This window comes from Trichomonas vaginalis, chromosome VI, assembly GCF_026262505.1.
Source record: "Trichomonas vaginalis G3 chromosome VI, whole genome shotgun sequence".
NCBI lineage: Eukaryota > Parabasalia > Trichomonadida > Trichomonadidae > Trichomonas > Trichomonas vaginalis.
In genome coordinates this window covers 1,515,058-1,534,602 of record NC_067208.1, presented here as the reverse complement: position 1 = coordinate 1,534,602, position 19,545 = coordinate 1,515,058, and the positions used below count along the sequence as shown (strand labels likewise).

At 34.3% G+C, this 19,545-nt stretch overlaps 16 protein-coding genes across 16 annotated transcripts, besides 1 other annotated feature; 5 read left to right on the top strand and 11 right to left on the bottom strand.

Annotated features, from left to right (window-relative positions):
* Positions 1 to 12: 12 nt before the first annotated feature.
* On the bottom strand, positions 13 to 819 carry TVAGG3_0785910 (uncharacterized protein; the record flags this gene model as incomplete). The annotated part of the gene is made up of 1 exon (XM_051246571.1): positions 13 to 819. The coding sequence occupies one exon, from the start codon at positions 817 to 819 to the stop codon at positions 13 to 15; it is 807 nt and encodes a 268-aa protein (XP_051082046.1).
* A 4-nt stretch (positions 820 to 823) lies between these two features.
* Positions 824 to 1,360, bottom strand: TVAGG3_0785900 (protein of unknown function, DUF4106 family; the record flags this gene model as incomplete). Its single annotated transcript, XM_051246570.1, has 1 exon — positions 824 to 1,360. One exon carries the CDS (start codon positions 1,358 to 1,360, stop codon positions 824 to 826), a length of 537 nt encoding a protein of 178 aa, XP_051082045.1.
* Positions 1,361 to 1,736: 376 nt separating this feature from the next.
* TVAGG3_0785890 (protein of unknown function, DUF4106 family) lies at positions 1,737 to 2,450 on the bottom strand (the record flags this gene model as incomplete). Its single annotated transcript, XM_051246569.1, has 1 exon — positions 1,737 to 2,450. The coding sequence occupies one exon, from the start codon at positions 2,448 to 2,450 to the stop codon at positions 1,737 to 1,739; it is 714 nt and encodes a 237-aa protein (XP_051082044.1).
* A 432-nt stretch (positions 2,451 to 2,882) lies between these two features.
* On the bottom strand, positions 2,883 to 3,344 carry TVAGG3_0785880 (uncharacterized protein; the record flags this gene model as incomplete). The annotated part of the gene is made up of 1 exon (XM_051246568.1): positions 2,883 to 3,344. A coding segment is annotated over one exon (462 nt), but the record flags the coding sequence as incomplete, so codon positions are not given.
* A 32-nt stretch (positions 3,345 to 3,376) lies between these two features.
* TVAGG3_0785870 (protein of unknown function, DUF4106 family) lies at positions 3,377 to 4,618 on the bottom strand (the record flags this gene model as incomplete). The annotated part of the gene is made up of 1 exon (XM_051246567.1): positions 3,377 to 4,618. One exon carries the CDS (start codon positions 4,616 to 4,618, stop codon positions 3,377 to 3,379), a length of 1,242 nt encoding a protein of 413 aa, XP_051082042.1.
* Positions 4,619 to 4,703: 85 nt separating this feature from the next.
* On the bottom strand, positions 4,704 to 5,242 carry TVAGG3_0785860 (protein of unknown function, DUF4106 family; the record flags this gene model as incomplete). The annotated part of the gene is made up of 1 exon (XM_051246566.1): positions 4,704 to 5,242. A coding segment is annotated over one exon (539 nt), but the record flags the coding sequence as incomplete, so codon positions are not given.
* A 2-nt stretch (positions 5,243 to 5,244) lies between these two features.
* TVAGG3_0785850 (uncharacterized protein) lies at positions 5,245 to 5,457 on the bottom strand (the record flags this gene model as incomplete). Its single annotated transcript, XM_051246565.1, has 1 exon — positions 5,245 to 5,457. One exon carries the CDS (start codon positions 5,455 to 5,457, stop codon positions 5,245 to 5,247), a length of 213 nt encoding a protein of 70 aa, XP_051082040.1.
* Positions 5,458 to 5,551: 94 nt separating this feature from the next.
* Positions 5,552 to 19,545: part of a mobile genetic element that runs on past the window's edge.
* Positions 6,406 to 6,933, bottom strand: TVAGG3_0785840 (protein of unknown function, DUF4107 family; the record flags this gene model as incomplete). The annotated part of the gene is made up of 1 exon (XM_001300362.1): positions 6,406 to 6,933. One exon carries the CDS (start codon positions 6,931 to 6,933, stop codon positions 6,406 to 6,408), a length of 528 nt encoding a protein of 175 aa, XP_001300363.1.
* TVAGG3_0785830 (uncharacterized protein) lies at positions 9,368 to 9,982 on the top strand (the record flags this gene model as incomplete). The annotated part of the gene is made up of 1 exon (XM_051246564.1): positions 9,368 to 9,982. One exon carries the CDS (start codon positions 9,368 to 9,370, stop codon positions 9,980 to 9,982), a length of 615 nt encoding a protein of 204 aa, XP_051082039.1.
* Positions 10,043 to 10,315, bottom strand: TVAGG3_0785820 (uncharacterized protein; the record flags this gene model as incomplete). The annotated part of the gene is made up of 1 exon (XM_051246563.1): positions 10,043 to 10,315. One exon carries the CDS (start codon positions 10,313 to 10,315, stop codon positions 10,043 to 10,045), a length of 273 nt encoding a protein of 90 aa, XP_051082038.1.
* Positions 10,339 to 10,956, bottom strand: TVAGG3_0785810 (uncharacterized protein; the record flags this gene model as incomplete). Its single annotated transcript, XM_051246562.1, has 1 exon — positions 10,339 to 10,956. A coding segment is annotated over one exon (618 nt), but the record flags the coding sequence as incomplete, so codon positions are not given.
* On the top strand, positions 12,636 to 13,713 carry TVAGG3_0785800 (keratin-associated protein family; the record flags this gene model as incomplete). The annotated part of the gene is made up of 1 exon (XM_051246561.1): positions 12,636 to 13,713. A coding segment is annotated over one exon (1,078 nt), but the record flags the coding sequence as incomplete, so codon positions are not given.
* On the top strand, positions 14,371 to 15,171 carry TVAGG3_0785790 (integrase core domain containing protein family; the record flags this gene model as incomplete). The annotated part of the gene is made up of 1 exon (XM_051246560.1): positions 14,371 to 15,171. The coding sequence occupies one exon, from the start codon at positions 14,371 to 14,373 to the stop codon at positions 15,169 to 15,171; it is 801 nt and encodes a 266-aa protein (XP_051082035.1).
* On the top strand, positions 15,444 to 16,109 carry TVAGG3_0785780 (uncharacterized protein; the record flags this gene model as incomplete). The annotated part of the gene is made up of 1 exon (XM_051246559.1): positions 15,444 to 16,109. One exon carries the CDS (start codon positions 15,444 to 15,446, stop codon positions 16,107 to 16,109), a length of 666 nt encoding a protein of 221 aa, XP_051082034.1.
* Positions 17,311 to 18,138, top strand: TVAGG3_0785770 (KilA, N-terminal/APSES-type HTH, DNA-binding family; the record flags this gene model as incomplete). The annotated part of the gene is made up of 1 exon (XM_051246558.1): positions 17,311 to 18,138. One exon carries the CDS (start codon positions 17,311 to 17,313, stop codon positions 18,136 to 18,138), a length of 828 nt encoding a protein of 275 aa, XP_051082033.1.
* On the bottom strand, positions 18,224 to 18,697 carry TVAGG3_0785760 (uncharacterized protein; the record flags this gene model as incomplete). The annotated part of the gene is made up of 1 exon (XM_051246557.1): positions 18,224 to 18,697. One exon carries the CDS (start codon positions 18,695 to 18,697, stop codon positions 18,224 to 18,226), a length of 474 nt encoding a protein of 157 aa, XP_051082032.1.

The following is a 19,545-nucleotide window of genomic DNA, read 5'->3' as shown; positions in this document are numbered from 1 at the left end:
AAATATTTTTTTTTATTCTTGAGCTATTTGTTGCATTTGTTCCATTTGTTGCATTTGTTGTTCTTGAGCTATTTGTTGTTGAAGTTGTTCTTGTAATACAATACTTTCACCAGTTGCATCTTCCAATTCGAAACTTTCTGCCGTCATTGACAAATACATAGGACATAAAAGTTTTACAGGAACAAAGTTTGCGTCAACTAAGGTTAAGTTTATGTTTGCTAAAGTGTTTGAGTTTACTAAAGCTGAAAACTCTGCATTCGAATGAACAATAGGCAAACCAGCAGAGAATGTGTTGTTTATACGCATAAGTATCTTTTGGTCATAATAGTTTCTGTCGACATTCGAATAACACTTTGAACCTAAGTTTGAAACAATATATAAGATTGGTGTGCTTAATGTCAATGGAATAGACATTCCTTGTATGACACCTTTTCCTGTTATAGGAAACTGTTGGTAGTAAAAACCAGATATAAGTTTTGTATTATAGCTCATATTGTTTATAGTAAACTCAGTCGGACATCCAAACATAATGAAACCTGCTCTAGTTGCAGCACATGTTACACCCGTCCTTAAAGTATTAAATAAGTCAACAAAACCTGTTGGTGGTATATCTGAGTAAGTATCTTCAAAGGAGTATTTTTTACCATTCACAACAATAAAATCTTCTGGTGTCAAAAGAGCAAAACAAGCTTTAGTCGTCATTGTGTTTAAGGTTAGTTTACAATATCGTCCTTGAGGACTTTGTAAGTTTGTTGTTATAGAATTATATGACTCAGGGTTTTTAGTCGTAATAGTATAAACCATTATGTCTTCTGCCATTTACTTAGCAAATAAATTTTAATGAAATGTTGTGGTCGTCAAATATTTTTATAACGTCTGGGAAACTATATTTTAAGTTCAACGTTTCACCTCCTTTCATAACGTATATCTTGTCAATGACATTATATGAAACACCACAGCAACTAACGTCGGGTTCTATTTCTTTGATGTTTATATCGTCTGCCTCTGTCAAAAGTTTCAATAGTTCTTTCAAAACTTCATGAGGTGCGATGACATATGAGTTCACTTTTACAGGGTTGTGTTCGACCAAGTTTAACATTATACCTAAAGCTTGACAAATCTTCTCCTGAGTTTTAAGTTTGTCTTTCAGTTGCATGTAGTCATTTCGAATATCTGCAACAGAACTTAAGTCTCTGCTAACTTCAGGATATGTTGGTTGTTCTTTTACAGGAACTATTGTTATACCATCTTCGTCTTCGTATGGTTTCCCCACTTCAACATCTCTTTCTTTGACATTGACAACAACATTTTGACTGTTTGTTTGAGTTGGTGAATTTAACTTCACATCTGCCACCGCCATTAAACCTTTTGAAACACTTACGCTTCTATTTTTCGGAAATGACATTTTACTTAGAATAAAAAGATGGACGTATTTGAGTATCTCTTCGAATTGAAGCAAAACAAGGTTTATACTCACAAACAATACAAATACATTGACAGAATAGTTCTTTACACAAACAATGGAAAATGTTATAGAATAGCAGTCTTTGCTGAACCTAAATATTTTCATAAAGCAAAGAAAGTTGGTATAACTGAAATGGTGAAAGTTCTTGACGTTGACAAAAATATAACAACAAAACTTACAGATATTTCTAAAGGTAAGTTTATAATACAATTTTATGTCAAAACAGGTGTCATAACTATTTACGATGGAGAGAAGTCAGTTCAAGAACAACTTACTGACCTGCTGCCAAAATCTGCTCGATGGAAGCTGTCGTTATGCCAATCTGAGGAGCCCCAGCAGGTTTCATCGAACGAATCTTCAAAAGAGCATCTTCCGTGAAAAGTGCTATTGGTTTTGTAAACTTCTTTGCTCTCAGTTCATATGGACCGTCTCTGTCACCAGTATATTGTATTTGTACAGTACCAACAGTTGAAATACCACCCATAAAGTCTTCTGAGTCAGCAAATGGAATGCCAAGCCAAAAGTTTGAACGGTCTCCATTTGTATATTGAGTTTTTTGACCTCCTGTATGAGTCCATACTTTCACATATGGCATAATAGAACTTTGCATTTCAGGGTTAATGGTTGTTGTGAAGTTGTTGTTAAAGTTCATAGCATCTAATGTCAAGTTGTATGACCTCATATCCTCAACTGTAGAATATTCTTCTCTTGGATAATATTTGCCATCTATGTTTATATGATATTTAATACCAGGGTTGTAGAAACAAGAATAGTCATTTATAGTTCGTCTGAACAGTACAAACATAGTATCTGCGTGTTTCATTGCAGTTGTTAAAGCAATATCTGTTCTTGCACCTGCGGTTCCTGGATTTTGGTTTCCAACTTCACCTGCAAAGTCTTTGACAGATATTTGGTGTATAGGGAACATAAGTGGAACTGCAATATATTTGGCAGCTAAAGCATTTGAAATATCTGGGTCCAACATATAGACTGCAAGTCTGCTTTCTATTCTCTTGCATTCAAATTTTTCGCATGTGAACCTAACTGGGTCCCAAGCAGTTCCAGCAGCATTGAAATAATACTTTACTTCAGTGTTGAGGTTTGAGAAACCAAAGTCTAAGTCAACCTTATCTTTGCAAAAGTCACAGAACTTGGCTCCACCAGTTCCAGCTACAGTAAGAGTGAATGGGTCTTGTGTTGGTGCAATGACTAAGTTATTTTTGCTTGGAGTAAGTTCGATAGAAATTTTTCCTGCCCAGTTTGGCAAGTATCTTAAAAACCTGAAGATGAGGAAAGATGACAAAGGAACTCTAAGTTTCAGTTTTACTTTAGTGACAGCATTTCCATCTGAACCAGAAAGGTCAACATAAACTCCTGGAACGTTAGGGTCAAGTCTTCTTATTTTTTCAATAGTTGCATACTGGTCTGTTTGTTCTCTAGCTTGTGGTTGTACTGAGTTTCTCAAAGCGAACCATTCATAGTTTGCCCATGTTACTGTTTGAACTAAGTCAGAGTTAGAATATATCTTATATCCCATAAAAACTTCTGGAGCATATTGGTATCCGACATAGAAAATTCCATTGCAACCTTTCTTGTCAGACAACTTGGCAGAAGGTTTTATTTCAATGTCTTGTTCCACGTATAAGAATGAGTTGTCAATAGAAATTATATGAAACCTGTCGCAAGCAATATCTACTGTTGTTGAAGAACCTTCTCCAAACTCACCTACGTTTCCATAAGAAACAGCAGTTGTATATTCGTAAGTTCCAGGAACTATTTCTGACCTTCTAATGGCATTGTCGCATTCGTTATACCATTCGGAAACATTTCCATTCATGGCATCCAAAACTGTTGGCGTTATATTCTGAGCGGCGTACATTTCATATGGGTAAAAATATAGAATAGTTGGATTTATATGTCATAATAGAACCCACGTGGACCAAGCTTTACTTTCTTCCTGACTGAGTTTTTAACTCTTCTTTTTCCTTCATTGCCACTACTTTCACTTTGTTCTTCACTACTTTCACTTTGTTCTACTCTTCTCTTCTTCTTTGGTGTCGCTTTTGGTAACTTGCCCTCTGCTTCAAGTTGTTGCATCTTTGCCTCATGTTCACCTAGTATGTTGTAAATTTCCCATGTCCTTTTTGCCTTTGGGCTCTGGTCGCCCATCTCAGGTAACCTATATCCTAGAAAGAGTTTGTCATAGTTTGTATTTGAGTCTTCGCGTATTGTTTGTATGACTCTTTCCTGAGTTTCAGGTTCAAGCTCTTCAAACAGAGCTTGTCCATATGGAATAAGCTCGTTTCCAAATATATGTTTTTGTAGCCATTCTGGTTTTCTTTCCATGTTACCAATAATATCTTTTGTGAATGGGAAAGCTTTTACCCAACGTTTCAGTCTTGCGTCATTTATTTCTGTAGTTGGTTTTATTTTGTCAAGGAACATGTTTTTCAATACTAACATTTCATTTGGTACTGTCCATTTGAGTTTTCTTAAATATTCATCCCTTCTCGGTTCATTGTCTGCAAAGTAAGTTTTTATGACATTTTGCAAACTTTCGTTTGCAAGGTCATGTACAATAGGTTCTCTTCCTTCTGTCTCCCTAACTTTCTTTCTAAACTCTTCACCAAATATACCATCTCTATGGTTCTGTGTAGTTCTTTGAGATAAATGTTCTAGAACGTCAGGTGTTATATTTCCATCAGCCATGTTCATTTCATACTGGTTCAAAATATCTGCATCTTTCATATCTTTCAATGGCATTAAAGCCGCGCTGAAAATACCAGCTATATCTGGTTCACCATTCACTTCCATTGCGTCTACAACTTCTTGGAATTGTGGTTGTAAGTTTATGAACCACCTATCAGGATTAGCTTTATGACCCCATCTCATTGTAGTTCCATAGTCTGCAGAAACAAAAGTAGGTTTGTTTCCATCTTGGTTAGGTTCTGAATGAACTTTAAACAATGTTTCATTTCTATATGTTTTCTTGAAATTTAACCTTTTATTTTCACCGAGTTCATCCGAAGATTGAACGTTATATGCTCGTAAGTAAAAAGGGTTGTTGTATTTGTGTACATTTTCTTTCAGTACTTCCATTCTATGCTGAATATTTTCATCTGATGTTGGAGTCTTTTGTATGTCGGCGAACATTTTTCGATATTCTTCTACCATGTCAGCCGAATTTTTTTTAGACTCTTGGAAAGATTCCATATTCTCCGCATACTCTTGTTGAAGGTCAAGATTTTTCGGCTGTTCCAAATCTTCATCTAGTTCTGTGAGGTTAGTTTCCAAAGGAGGGACTTGTTCGTTTCCTTCAGGCTCTTCTAGCTGTTGTTGCTGAACTATTTCTTCCATGTCTGGTTGTATCTGAACTTCTTCCTGTTGAGTTTCTTGTACCTCATCTGCTGGCATTTCATATATTCCGAGACCGTTTTCAACAATTTCCCTATCTACGTCATCCGCATTCATAAGCCTTTGTTCTTTCGTTCCGTCTCTATTTTTTACGCGTTTCATGACGAAAGTTGAATTGTCATTTAGCTCTGACATCAAATATCTCGGAGTAAATTCGTTCATGTCATTTGGATGATATGCTATTAAATCATATCTCTTAGCGAGCTTGTATTTTCCAGGTTTGAAATTATATCCCATTTGGTGCTGAGTCATAAAGCTAAATAGGTTCGGGTCAGTATTTCCATCCTTGAACTTTCTAATAGCTTCTTTATATCTGTCACTAAAGTCAACAGTATCTGGGAAACCACACTCTTCCTTCAGCATTTTTAAGAATTCTTGGTTTCCTTGTTCTCTACTTCTTTTATGTCCTTGCTCTGTTGGTTGTTGTTGTGGTGCTGGATTTTGAACTGTTGGTTGTTGTTGTGGTGCTGGATTTTGAACTGTTGGTTGTTGTCCTTGCTCTGGTTGTTGTTGTGGTGCTGGATTTTGAACTGTTGGTTGTTGTGTTGGTTTTGGTGCATGCCTGTGTCTGTGTCCATGTGACGATGTAAATGTTTTAGGTAGTCCTGGTGCAGGTGCTTCTCTAGTTAGTATGGTTAACTTGGGTACTGTGGCACTGCGTTCCACCTTACCCAACTTAACCTTAAATATTTACAAAACCGTCTGACACATAAATGACTTCACTAATGACTTCACTAATGACTTCACTAATGACTTCACTAACGACTTCAGTAACATTTTCGCTAACGACTTCACTAATGAAAAATAAACGTTTTCACTAACGTTCCCACTAATGTTCTCATTTACAAAAGTATTGCAGCGCTTCCCATTGCTGTGCTTCACACAATAGTTCATATTCTTCAGTATCGCTGCTGTCACTCCAATCGTCAGAGTCAAAATCACTGTCAAAATAAATGTATGTAAGTTTTGACAAAGCTAATGAAACACGCTTACCGTTTGTATCTATTGCTTTTATATATCTCCCATTATGTTTGTTGTCGTAAACGCTCAAACTAACTTTACCCTTTCTCCCTCGTATCTGATAGAATGTATTTTCACGAGGAACGAAGAACAAATTCTTGAACTCATGACCGTTGTAGTTTGTTATCTCAATAGTTTTCGTCATTTACATAAAAATAAAATAAAAAATAAACTTAAAAATAAATGATATTACTACCTTCACGCGTATGAAAACATAGCACAAAAATAAATTTAGGTGAAGTGGTGAAATCTCACCTCTTTTTTCACCTGGTTTTTCACCCACTTGAATTCATTGCTTTATAACACAAACGACAACACTAACTTAACCTTAAATATTTACAAAACCGCCAACCACTAACGACTTCACTAACGAACTCACTAATGAAAAATAAACGTTGTCAGAGGTGAAAAAATATATTTAGGTGAAGTGGTTAGATCTAACCTCATTTCTAACCTCATTTCTAACCTAGCCGCTTTGCGGCTCTGACCCTTTGGGTCTGTTGAATTCATTGCTTTATAACTCTCTTCCTTGGTTTCTTTTTAGTTGCTTTCTTCACGTCTGTCTCCAACTTGACTGTCTTTCTTCTTCGTCCGTAATGATACCAGTTACTTCCACCAGTCAATGGGTCAAATGGTCTTTCGTAAGGGTTTCCATACATTCCATAGGGACCATACGGAAGAACTACTGGTGGAGAAGAAACATTTTCTTTAGTTCCATCGACTCTATTTAAATGCATTGTTTCACCTTTCATCTGGTCATTAAAGTCTTTTGCGTGTTTTGCAAACTCATCATCCTTTCCTAAAGCATTTTCTGACTCAGTCGCAACCAAATTGGATGCTTTATTTATGAGCCCTATTTTATTTAATCTTAACTTCTTTGCAACCCAGCCTCCAATCTTTCCTTTATTTGCATCTAATGTCTTTGAAACTCTTCCTCCACTCATTTTATTTACTGCGTCATAAGCTCCAAGTGCTTTTGCTCCAAATGCTAATGCTTTTGTTCCCATTGCGCCTAAAGCTGCCCAAGCTACCATTTACACCATATTAAAATCATCTCTCTTCAATATTATCTCATAAAAGTTCTCGTTACTGGAGAAAGTCAATGAAACATAAGCGTTCTCACGGGCTTCACCCTCACCGCTTTGCGGTCTATCTAACTTCTTTCTTATCTCATCTATTCTCAATAAAATGTCTGAACAATTGCTAACATCTTCTACAACAGTTATTTCATCATGAATGACCTTCAAGAACAAGCTCATTTAATATGCTATTAAAATCATCTCAATAATGAGTCCATCCTTTCCGTCTTTGGGTAGCACAACATCTTTCATTGAAGAAGGTTCGACAAGTCTTATGTTAAACTTACTGACAAAGTTTGTTATACTATAATGCTTCGGCGGCGAATACATGTAGTTTGAAAGACATAATATAGATTCTTCAGCAAATTCACTTATACTGGATTTTATAACAATGTTTTCACGAGACCAAATGCCACCAATTGAAAAACTTGTAAGCAATCCTGCTGAACCTTCTACTGTAAACGTCGATGGTAACATTCCACGAAGGTCATCTATTGACATCGTTGAGTCACTGTATTTAAATATTTTCTTAAAGCAATCGTCATTATCTAACCATGCAATAGCTTTGAAGTTTTCATTCGAATATACATCTGCTTCATTAAATGTAAAACCTGACTTCTTTGCAGAGACGACTTTAAAATCTATTGAGTTTGTTTCAAAATTATATGCTATGGTAACTTCTGAAGGTAATGGATGTCCTTCCGCAGTCAGTTGTTCTCTCACTACCGTTTGAAGCTTTGTGTTAAAAACTTTCATGTCATCTCCTGTGTCTAGGTTCACATACACAGCAACAGGAAAACTATCTTGCTTCTTTGTTTCATCATTATACCTCAAAACATTAAAGTTCTTCAATAATATTGTTCTTCCTGCTGGAATACTTCTAACTTGTCTGATTTCAATAGCTTTCTCACCTCCTACATACTCTACCCAGTGTCTTGGATATTCATAAGTATACTGACTTTCTTGAATTTTGGTAGGTTTCATCATAACGTGTTCATAGTATATCTTTATACTCTTGTCAGTTAGACTCGGTGCTATGTTCTGAATATTTCTGACTTGCATTTTTAATGGAGATAAAATGAAGCATTTAATACATGACGTAGATGAAGACATGAATGAAACTACAGACAAACTTAACTCTTCTCTCATTCTTCCTTTCAGTAAGGACTATGAATTCTGTTCAAATGGTGTGTATTTCTATTGTGGAAAGATGGGGTCAGGAAAGACATTTAACCTCATTCGTCATATACTCATAACAGAACGTTTAGGAAATGACTCATATTATGACCAAATCATTATATCAGCAACTTCAGACTCTATGGACTCAACAGCGAAAACATTTATGACAAAAGTTCAAGCCTCTGTCGTTAAAGTTCCAGACAGTGAACTCATTGAATTTCTTCAACGTTACATTCGACGTAAGAGGAAATATTATGCCATCGTTGAATTTATACAGTCAGGAATGCAAAAGACTTCTGAGGAGATGGAAAGAATTATTGACAAACACCACTTACGTCAGTACTCAGGAGTTTACGATATGAAACGACTTACAAACTACATTCTGTCAAAACTTTCAAAATACCCCTTCAAAAAATATCCATCAAACACTTTATTAGTTTGTGACGACTTCGCCGGAAAAGGTTTAGTTTCAAAGCCTGACTCACCATTAGCTAACATCATAACTAAAGTCAGACATTACCATTTAACTGTAGCAATACTTATGCAAACATGGCGTTTCCTTGCTTTAAACATAAAACGTCTCATAACTGACTTCGTTATCTTTCAAGGTTTCTCACGTTATGATATTGAACTCATTTGGAAACAGTCAGGTATAACATTACCTTTTGAAGAAATTTGGGAAGCATATAAGTCTCTCATCTCTCCTCGTTCATACCTTGAGATTCATATCATGACTAATACCATTAAAGTCAAAAATATTCCATGGGAACGACCAACATTGTTTTAAATCTTATGCTTTAATTGACTGATGGTAAACAAATTCCATGCATCTCTGTCGCCATTTCTGTTAATATTTTTGCTGTCATTCATATCATCCACTTCCCCATCCGTTAGCTTTTGAGGATATGGGTTAGAATAGCTGTTCTTAAATGAAGGCTTTTCACCTTTGAGAGCATAAACTCTATAACTTTCTGCATACTTTATGTTTGAACCTCCTGAGCCATCATTGACATAAATTTTTATAGGCTTCCACCCTTTGTTCATGTTCCTGCTTCTTCCCTTAGCTCTTTTGTTCAGTAGTTCTACATCTTTATACACAGCACCTGTCTCAGTGAATTCAACAATATTTTCATTCGTTAGCTTTACATTCAAACCCTTGTCGAGTATATTGTTCATTTCATACATATAAAAGGTTTTTATTCTATATGAAATGAGAAGCAAATCCATCTTAGCTGGTGCTGTTAATGTTCCAATTGAACCAACATCAAATGTTGACTCACGAACGACAAACAATATTGTCATAAAGAACTATAGTTCAGAGTGTTTGAAAGAAAAAGAACCAGAGCTGAAATCCGTGAATTTAAACACAGCTTCAAACGCTAACACTACATCAGATGTTAAGTTAGAGTATCCACCACTGGACCAAATTCTTTCAAGAGAAGCCAACGACAACCCTTACACAAATGTTCAAACAAATCCTTCAGATAACGTAGACCATTACCTTCTTCAGTTATACCAAACAATTTTACTCAAAGACGATAAGAAGCTTTTGACAAATCTTATAAGTAAGAACCAAATAATTCTAACAAAGGAGGACCTTGAAAATGTTATCTCACGAATAACAGGGAAACAATGTGTCATTGACTATCTCGACCCTGAAATCGAATGCTGTGGTCAAACGCCAATATTCATGAAAATAGGTAACATCCGCATCATTGAAACACCAGGAACTACAGGAGTTGAGTTTAAGTATAAATATTCGAATGAATATACAAAACTTTCAACAGAATATAAACTTTGTTTGAAATATGTTTTAGTAAATTAAAGCAGTCAGGAGGGCTCTTTGAGCCCATCTTGGCGCTTTGCGCCGTCAGTCAAAAAAATTTCAAGTTAGCAATTTGTAATATCTATCCAAAACTTCTTCAACAGTATCGAACTCATCTTCATAATGCAAACCTAATCTTATTGACTTGGTGCAGTTTTCACTAACACAATATATCGCTTTGCGCTCGGCGCCTTTGACGCCTTTTTCTGTTCTCTTGACTGACATAACTAATTCATTTGTTTCATCAAACAGCAACAACCAAAGTTCATGACCTAATACATAACATTCATACTTTATATTTTTAGCTCTGAGTTCTCTTGTAAGCTGTTGCATTTAATATTTTCTAAAAAGTCAACTTCAACAGTCATTCGCACTGGTGCCTTCAGTTCTACAGGCTCTCCTTGAAAGTCAACAAGTCTGAATTGCATGTCTTTCAAATTATGAGGACTAATGCGAACCCATTTACCTAAATGAGTTGCTATGACAGGAACGTTTGGAATGAACATTGAATTGACTGCATAACAGAAGGATTTATATTCTACTGAACCTTTACTATTAACTCCTGAAATACCTGTGACATTAGCTATTTTTGACTCAATGTACAAACAATTGCCATAACATACGTATGGAACAGATTTCATCTCAATCGTTTTGTCAACACTTTTCAAAGGAAATGTCATATGGTATGCACCCAAAAGAAGTTGTACTCTATGACTCATTCGTGTTAACTTAAACTCCTTCGCATAACTGAACTTCAAAACTCCTGCAATAAGTTTAACATTCATTAAGTTTTCTTCGTTATCCTTGTTTATTGTAGTATTTATGAGAGCATTTAACACTCCAGCTAATGTTTCCATCTTATATTCTACATTATTGTGAAATCTTATTTCATGCTTCTTTCCATCTATTTCAAGCTCCATGAAATCTGTTTCGTCAGTTATAACGAATGAAGCAATAGTATTAAAGTCAACCATTCTGAATGCAAGTGGCTCATTCTGTAGACCTAAGTTTGTTTGTAGTTTTACTGTTCCGTATTCGTTCGGGTCTGTACTTTGTAAATAGAACAACATTTTATTCTCATTAAAATATGAGTATAGCTGCATATGCGTATGAAGCTGACAGAGCTAAACGTTTATATTTTGGTCAATACTCTCTCACACTTACTGACAAATATATTGTTATCACTGATGGAAATACTGAGAAATACATAACATGGAAGGACTATGAAAAGTTTGACCCTATTTTAACTCCATGTACTATGCCGTTTATAAAGGACGGTGAAATTATTGAAAAAGATAATACAACCGTATATAGGTCTGTTTATGAAGCATTAGAATATATGTTGAATCATAACCCAAAAAGATTTGACCCAAGCACTACACCATGTGCAATGCCTTTTATTAAGGACGGTGAAATCGTAAGAGTTCCGGATTCAACGGTTTACACAGCTGTTCAAAACAGTTTACAAAACATTTTAGCGAATATCTTTAATTCAGAAACTACAGAAATAAAATTACCGTATATAACAGATGCTAAAGAAATTAAATCAAAAACGACAACATTATTTACGTCACTTAATGATTTAATGACTTATATCATTAATATTCCTGCACCAACTACAGCATTTGATCCAAACTCGACGGTTTGCAGTGTACCTTTCATAAAGTCGCAAAGCGACCAGGGCGAAGCCCATGACAGTTCATTAATTACTTTAAGGGATTCAACAGTTAACGAATCATTAAAGGCTTCATTAATGAAAATCATTGATTTTAACTCATTCATGAATACATATAATTCATTCATTAATGTTTCATATGCTTCTAAAGAAGGTGAGCCAAAAACTATCAATAAAGCGGTGTATGAAATAAAAGCATCAACGACGAAATTGAATTCGTTAACTTTTGACGGTGATAGTTTCGTTAATGACATAACATCGGGGAAAACAATTTTAACGAAAGAATATTTAAAATCTCATGTTAGTGAGTTCGTTGAAATTGAAAAAGAAGGTGGAATTAAGTTCGATCCACTGAATTTCATTTTCAGCTTAGCGAATGCGGGTGTTAGTTTCGCTGAATGGACAACTATACAGAGTGAAATAAATGCAATATGGACGTTTTTGGGGTCAAAAGCGGGAATGGGTGAGCTTGTAAATGCTGCAAGAACATTAGGTGAAACAGGAAATTTTGTAGATGGTTTTAAAAGACTTGTTTCAAATGTTTTAACAAACACAAAGAAATTATTTAGATATACCATACATAACGGACGGATTTTCGAACAGATAGCAACAAACCCTCCGGTTATGGCTGCGTTGATGATGGTTAGAGATATAAAACCACGTAACGACGGGAACGAAGAACATGAACAACAGGATACTGGTCGGGTTATTCAAGACATTAAAAACGTGTATCCTGAAGTTATTGATTTATTTAGAGGAGTTAATGATTCAATTTCAAAACATTCTATAACCCTCGATGAAGAGAATAAATTAACAGATTATATATTCGTCATTATTGCAGAATTAATGAAGAGAATAAATGAAAAAGGAATTGGTGATATCATTAATGTCAGCGATGTAATGATGAAAAGAAATTTTGACTCATTATTTACAAAACCGAAAACAGAATATAGTCTTTATGACGTAATTACCGAATTAATGAAAAAGATTAATGATAATAAGAGTTCTGTCGGTAGGCATGAACTTGAAATAAATGAGATAGAAGAGAAATTAGCCGAAAAAGCAGATAAAAACCATGTTCATTATATAAGTTCAGACGAACAGATTATAACGGACTATCATGGATATTTAACACGAAGTGATGAAGCGAAGACAAAAAATGTTAATGAAAGAAGATATAAATACATTCGTGCTAAAGGTTATGACATAAGCTGTACTGTACAGTATGATGTAGCTAAAGCACCAGAAGCATTTGGTTATACCGGTGAAATTTATGCCTCTACTTTCAATGTTAACGGTGTATTAGTTGAACCAAGATTTACTTTGAGAGTTAAGTCAAAAATAACGTTTGAAGATGCTATTAAAAGTAAAGCTGACAAAGTTGAACTTGAAGCAATGAACAAAGTTTTGAAATCTCATAAACACAACATCTCCGATATAAATGAACTTCAAACTTCTTTAGACAGTAAAGCTGACAAGAACCATACACATAAATCCTTCACTACTGTTAGAGCAGACGACATAATATTGAACTTTGACCTTGGTTCAAGTGCACCTTTAGAGAATCCAAGTACAAGCGTAAAAGATACTCTTAACAATTTAGATAAGAGTTGCAGGAATACCGAAGATCATGCCAGAAACTTTGAAGCATATGAACTACCAGCAATGTTAGATAAGAAAGCTGACAAAACTTATGTGGATGCAGAACTAATAAAGAAATTTTCGAAACCAGATACAATGACATTTACAACAGAAATTATAAATGGTGAACCAACAACTCCATTTGAATTTATTAGAGGTCTTCAACCAGATACTTTTGAATTTTTCTTGGATAATTCTATTGAACTAACATTACATTATAAAAGTGGAACAAATGCAACATTTCATCCGGGAGATACATTCCAAATGGTATTTAATGACATAAGTTCTTTAGAATATACTTATAGAGTTATGAGCATATATGATTTAATATATCCTATAGGAGCTGTTTATACGTCTATGAATCCAATAAATCCAAACACTTTATTTGGTGGTAGATGGTATGAAATAGTTGACAGTTTTCCATTCTACACTAATACGCAGTCAATGAAGATGGGAGGTTCAAAGAAAATCGGTATTGAAAACCTTCCTTCACATATGCATAGGTTCAGTGGAAGAACATCTGTGGAAGGAAACCATTCACATTCAATAACAAAAAGAGGTTATATAAATCTTGCAGCGGGTTCGGATAGACAGGGAATGCATAGATATGATATCACAACTGACCCCAAAGATGTTAGCACAGGTATTTTCTGTGGAACTGCAGGAAATCATACACATGTTGTAGCTGGTATTACAGACCCAGCAGGTAATGGAAAAGATTATATGCCTCCTTATATAACAATGCACGCTTGGATACGAGTTGGTTAAACTCTTTAACTTTACATAAATGAGCTTGAAAGAAGTATTCGAACAACATCCATGGAGGTCATTTAAGAAGTTCAATGAAGCTGCAAAGAGTTGGGGATTTACTAACAGAGCTGAAGTGAAAAGGTTCTTTGACAAAAATGTTGTACATCAAACAAAAATAAACCCTTACGACTACTTTTTACCAATTTACTCCAACACTCCTGACGCATACCAATTTGACACTCTCATTCAAAGCAGAAAAGGAGGACATAAACCATTCCTCATCTTCATTAATGTTAACACTCGTAAAGCATATGCATATCCAATGAAAAATAAAGGAACTCGTGAAGTGTTAAGAGTTTTACAAAAGTTTGTAGCAGAACATAGCCCAAGTACTTTAACATCAGACCAAGACAGTGCATATCTCAGCAATGAAATCACAGATTTTCTCATTAAGCATAACATAACTCACTACACTACTGAAGACCATAACCATAACATACTCGGCATCATTAACCGCTTCATAAGGACTCTCAGAGATTTAAACCAAGAGCGAGACTTTACCGAAGAAACAATGAAACATTTCATCGAAGTTTACAATTCCTCAACACATTCTACAACAGGACATACACCAAATTCAATGACACAACAACAAGAAGAAAAGTATATACAAAAGAAACGAAGCCAAACACAAAATATCATAAATTCAACACAATTTACCCTCATTCCTGGTACAAAAGTTCGTGTAGTTCTTGACGACAAACCATTGACAAAGAAACGTTTAAGGTTAAGTAGAAACTATTATATCGTAGACTCTACACAAGGTAATGGATATCTTATAAAAGCTGCTGACGACTCTATTGCGTTTTATCCTCGTCATAAATTAGTCGAAAGTAGTAATGGCAAACTTGCTGAAACCATTGACGAAGCAAAGCGAGGAGTGGTTATTGAAATACTTGGCTATAACATAAACGATGACACTTATAAAGTAAGATATGAAGGAGGCGTTGAAGATGTTATACCATCTAAGAACTTGAGAGAGTCGAAGCCAACACATCTGGGACCATTAGAGCGGGAGTACTGGAAAGACAAAAATATGCCAGAAAGAATGAGAAAATTCTTCTAAACTTTTTCATTAGATGTAAATCAGACATGAACGAGAACAGTCATGATATCATTAATGGTACCATTTATTTTTGTCATAAATTTACACCAAAAATATAATTTAGGTGAAGAGGTGAGATCTCACCCGTTTTCTCACCTGTTTTTTCACCCTCGCCGCTTAGCGGCTCAGATTGCTTTAGCTTTCTCACGAATTTTCATGAATTTCCTTAAGATAGAAAAATAACGTTAGTTTTATTTTTATTTATTTTTTTTATTTTGTATGTAAGAACAGAAATGTCAGTCGAAGCAAAGACGTTCACGAACAAATCTAATGGCGAAACATTCACAAAAGGCACTTATAACGGTATTGAAGTCTTACGTAGAGACAAGGATGGTTACATTAATGCAACAAAGATGGCAAGAGAAGCGGGAAGGTTAAACCATTTAAACAGATTTCTCAATAGTGCTAAAATGCAGGAAATTCTTGAGTTTTGGTTGAAAGAATACGGTCGAGCCAAAAGTGGCTCGACCTCAAAACAAGCATTTTATGAGCTTACTAAGGGTGTTATAAATGAATTCAAAGGTATTTACATACATCCTGACCTCGTTCATTTTGTTGCTGAATGGTGCTCTGTAAAGTATGCATTTTATGTCAAAGATATTATGGACTCCATAGACAAGAAAGTTCATGAGAAATTAGATGAAGAAGAACTCGAAGATACAGTAGAGAATGCTAAACATTTGTTTGAAGAAGAAGTTAGAAAAATGTGCGAAAAACAATTAGAACATGAACGTGAGATATGTTATGGTTATAGAGATTCTCCATACGAACTAGACCAATGGGAACAAGAAGATTTAAAGAGAGAATTTAGAGAATATGAACTCGCTAAGATAGCATTAGAAGCTGCAGAAAAGAAGTTAAAAGTTTGGGGTCGTTTTGTACAAAAATATTGTGAGTAAATGAACTCATGGGCTTCGCCCTTGCCGCTAGCGGCTTATTTTTATTGAATTCAGCAACAAAATTCTGAGTAAAATGGCATATGGCATGTGTCAAACCGTTGAGTTTTCACAAAATTTAAAAAATATAATTGAGGTGAAGAGGTGAGATCTCACCTGTTTTTTCACCTGTTTTTTCACCTCTTCACCTAAAATATATTTTTATTGAATTCAGCACAAAATTCTGAGTAAAATAATTTTTAGGGCATGTGTCAAACCGTTGAGTTTTCACAAAATTTAAAAAATAACGTTTACCATGTAAAACGCTTATAAAATAACTGGGGTGAAAAATTAGGTGAGAAAACGGGTGAAATCTCACCTCTTCACCTAAAATATATTTTTGGTCAAAACTTCCACGAGAGAAAAGATTCCTCATTCGCTAAGGATTCCAAAAATGAAAAAATCATTGATTTCGGCTGAGAAAAAACGGCAAAAACCCTTCTTCCACGGGAACAAAGAAATAAAGAAGAAATAAAGTAAATTTTTATTTATTCCCGTGGAAGATAGAGCACTTTTATGACACTTTTTATTCACGACAAACAAGACAAACAAAGAAAATAAGAAAATACGGCGCTGTCGCGGTTCGAACCACAGACTCTGACCCCTCCATAACACCACCTTAGACCACTGTGCTACGTAGCCTGTCGACATAAGATTTTATAAATTGCATATTTGACGTAAATTTATTTCCATCTAGCTTCCCACCGCATAAGATATTCATACGTGTTTGTAAGACATTCATTAAACTTCTTTTCTATTACATCTAATCTTGCGTTATTTTTTTCAATAACTTGTCTGTATTCTTCATCATCTCCAGCAGTGTTTGGGTCTTCACGTTTAAAATATTCATTGTTAACCAATTTTTTATCTACAAATTTTATTAGTGTTTGATTCACTTCGTTATGATAACGGTCATATTCTTTCAATACATAAGTGAAGACAAAATGCGTCGTACCTTCAATCTTAAAGCTTAAAGAACTTTCAACACAGTTTTGAGGGTCTGTCAATGCGTCAATGAGATAGTATTCGAAGTCAGTCAATAATCTTTTTAAAGTCATTTCATACAGGATAAAATTTAATGTTGTGAAGAAATAGTGTTTATCTCAGAAAAAATAACGTTAGTTTTATTTTTATTTATTTTTTTATTTTGTATGTAAAGACAGTAATGACAACATTAGAGAACACAACAACTGCTATCGTTCATGAAGCCATAAATGAAGAATATGAGTACATACAGTTTAACAAACAACTCCGTCTCATTCGTTCGGTCAAAGACGATATGTACCAAATGCAAAGTATAATGAATGCTCTTCGTTCTACAAAGCAAGCATATCATTGGTTTGAAAACCAACAGACAAAAGAACTTTTAGAAGAATTTCCTCATATGATTGCTTCCCTCGGAAAACCGAGGGAAGAGATTCCATTCGAAAATCGCAAGAATTTGGCTCCTTGTTTGAAAGGTTATTATGTTCATAGACTTTTAGTAAATGCTGTAGCAATGTGGGCTTCACCTCGTTATGCTTGTTATATTTTCATGATGTTAGATGAACTATATAAAGCAGAACGTGAAGATATGGAAAAGAAACTTCAAGCAAAAGATGAAGTCATTGAATCCAAAGACAAAAGCATACAGAAAAGAATACCGCGTTCAGTACCAAAAGGAAAGGAAAAGAGTTATAAGTATATGATATATACTGAAGAGATGGAGAAAGAAGAAGATAAAGATATGGTTATGTTGCATTTAGTCAGAAGAAACAACAAGAGCTTTTATGACCTTGCTAAAATATATAAATCTGACAGAAACTGGTTCTATCGTGAAAACTTACCGATTTCAATGACACCGAATGAGCAAATAAAGGAAATTGTCAAAAATACTCTTCCTCAAACACACTATGACATCAAAGGTTGCACAATACTTACATTCAAAGAAGACTTACCATTACTGAAGGAAAAAATAACAGAATATTTCGATAACTTCAAAGAGGAAGAATGAAAAAATATCGTCAAGTTTATTTTGTTTTTACCATTTAAGTGTTGTAAAATATCCATATGAAGACTAACCAAAAATATATTTTTGCTTAAATAGCTTCAGGGTCAATTTCTTCAACCATTTCACTTCCTTCGTCAATGTCAATAGAAGCTTCTTCAACCTTTGGTAAGAATTTCTGTATAACATCTTTGTTCGTTATTGTCTTCAGAGATGAAGGATAATATTTCACATTTGTTTCACCCTTCTTATATTCTTTCTGTTCGGAAAGATTTAAAGCAATACTGAAGAAGTCAATGTTAGAGTTCTTTATGACAGTATAATGAGTATCTTTGACATTCACGAAGAAACTCTTTTGTTTCAAAACTACTGCTAACTCTTGTGAAGTATAACGTTTGCGGTCAATGACGATAGCTAATGGTCTGACATACTGACCAAACTTAGATTCTTTCACAAACTTCTTGTTAAAGATAACATTAACATTTGAAGCACCATTGAACTCATTCTTGATGGCATTAGCGAGAGCATTGTATGAAAAGAACTTGCAATCTTGCATGTGTTTCATTATAATAAAAAATTCGAAATATTTTAAAACTAGCCTTAAAAAATCTAAGCTAATTTTTTTCTAAGAAATTTTTTTTATCCGATAGAAAAGATGACAGAAAAATTAACTTTTTACATAGCGCCAGACCCTTCTTGCCCACATCTTTTTAAGCCACAATATATAGACATAGAACTAAATAGAGAAAGCGAAATTCTACAAACAGAAGAAACATATAGAGACCTAGATAACGAAAATGGATATGCGCTATTCTGGTTAGATTGTCCTTATGAAATGTATGAAAAAAAGGCTTTATATGAAGAATATAGAAAATATTGTTATGAAAACGATATAAGACCAAGCTCTAGAGAAAAATTCTATGCTGGTATAAAACATCTTTTCAAAGTTCGGAATGGCAAATATAGAAAGAAATAATTTTTCTAATCTAATTTTTTCAAAAAATATTTTTTTATCTGATAGAAAAGATGACAGAAAGAAGCTTTTTCAATTTAGATGTCTATTATTTACAACCCTCACTATTTCCATATATAGAAGTAAAAATAAATGAAAGGGCTACATATAAAGAATATATACAATTTGTAGAAAAAACGGTTATCGACCAGATTCCAAGGATATATTCTTGCAAAATATAAAACCTCTTATAAAAGTGAAGAAATCAAAGAAAATTCCACAATCAATAGAAATATACTTAGATGAAACTTCTGACGGATTTCACAGAATAAATGAAAAGGCTTTATATAAAGATTTTGTAAAATATCTTATTCGAACTTCTGAGGCTGCATATGTGAAAATAAAATTTATTGAGTGAAATATTTTTTAAAAATCTAAGCTAATTTTTTTCTAAGAAATTT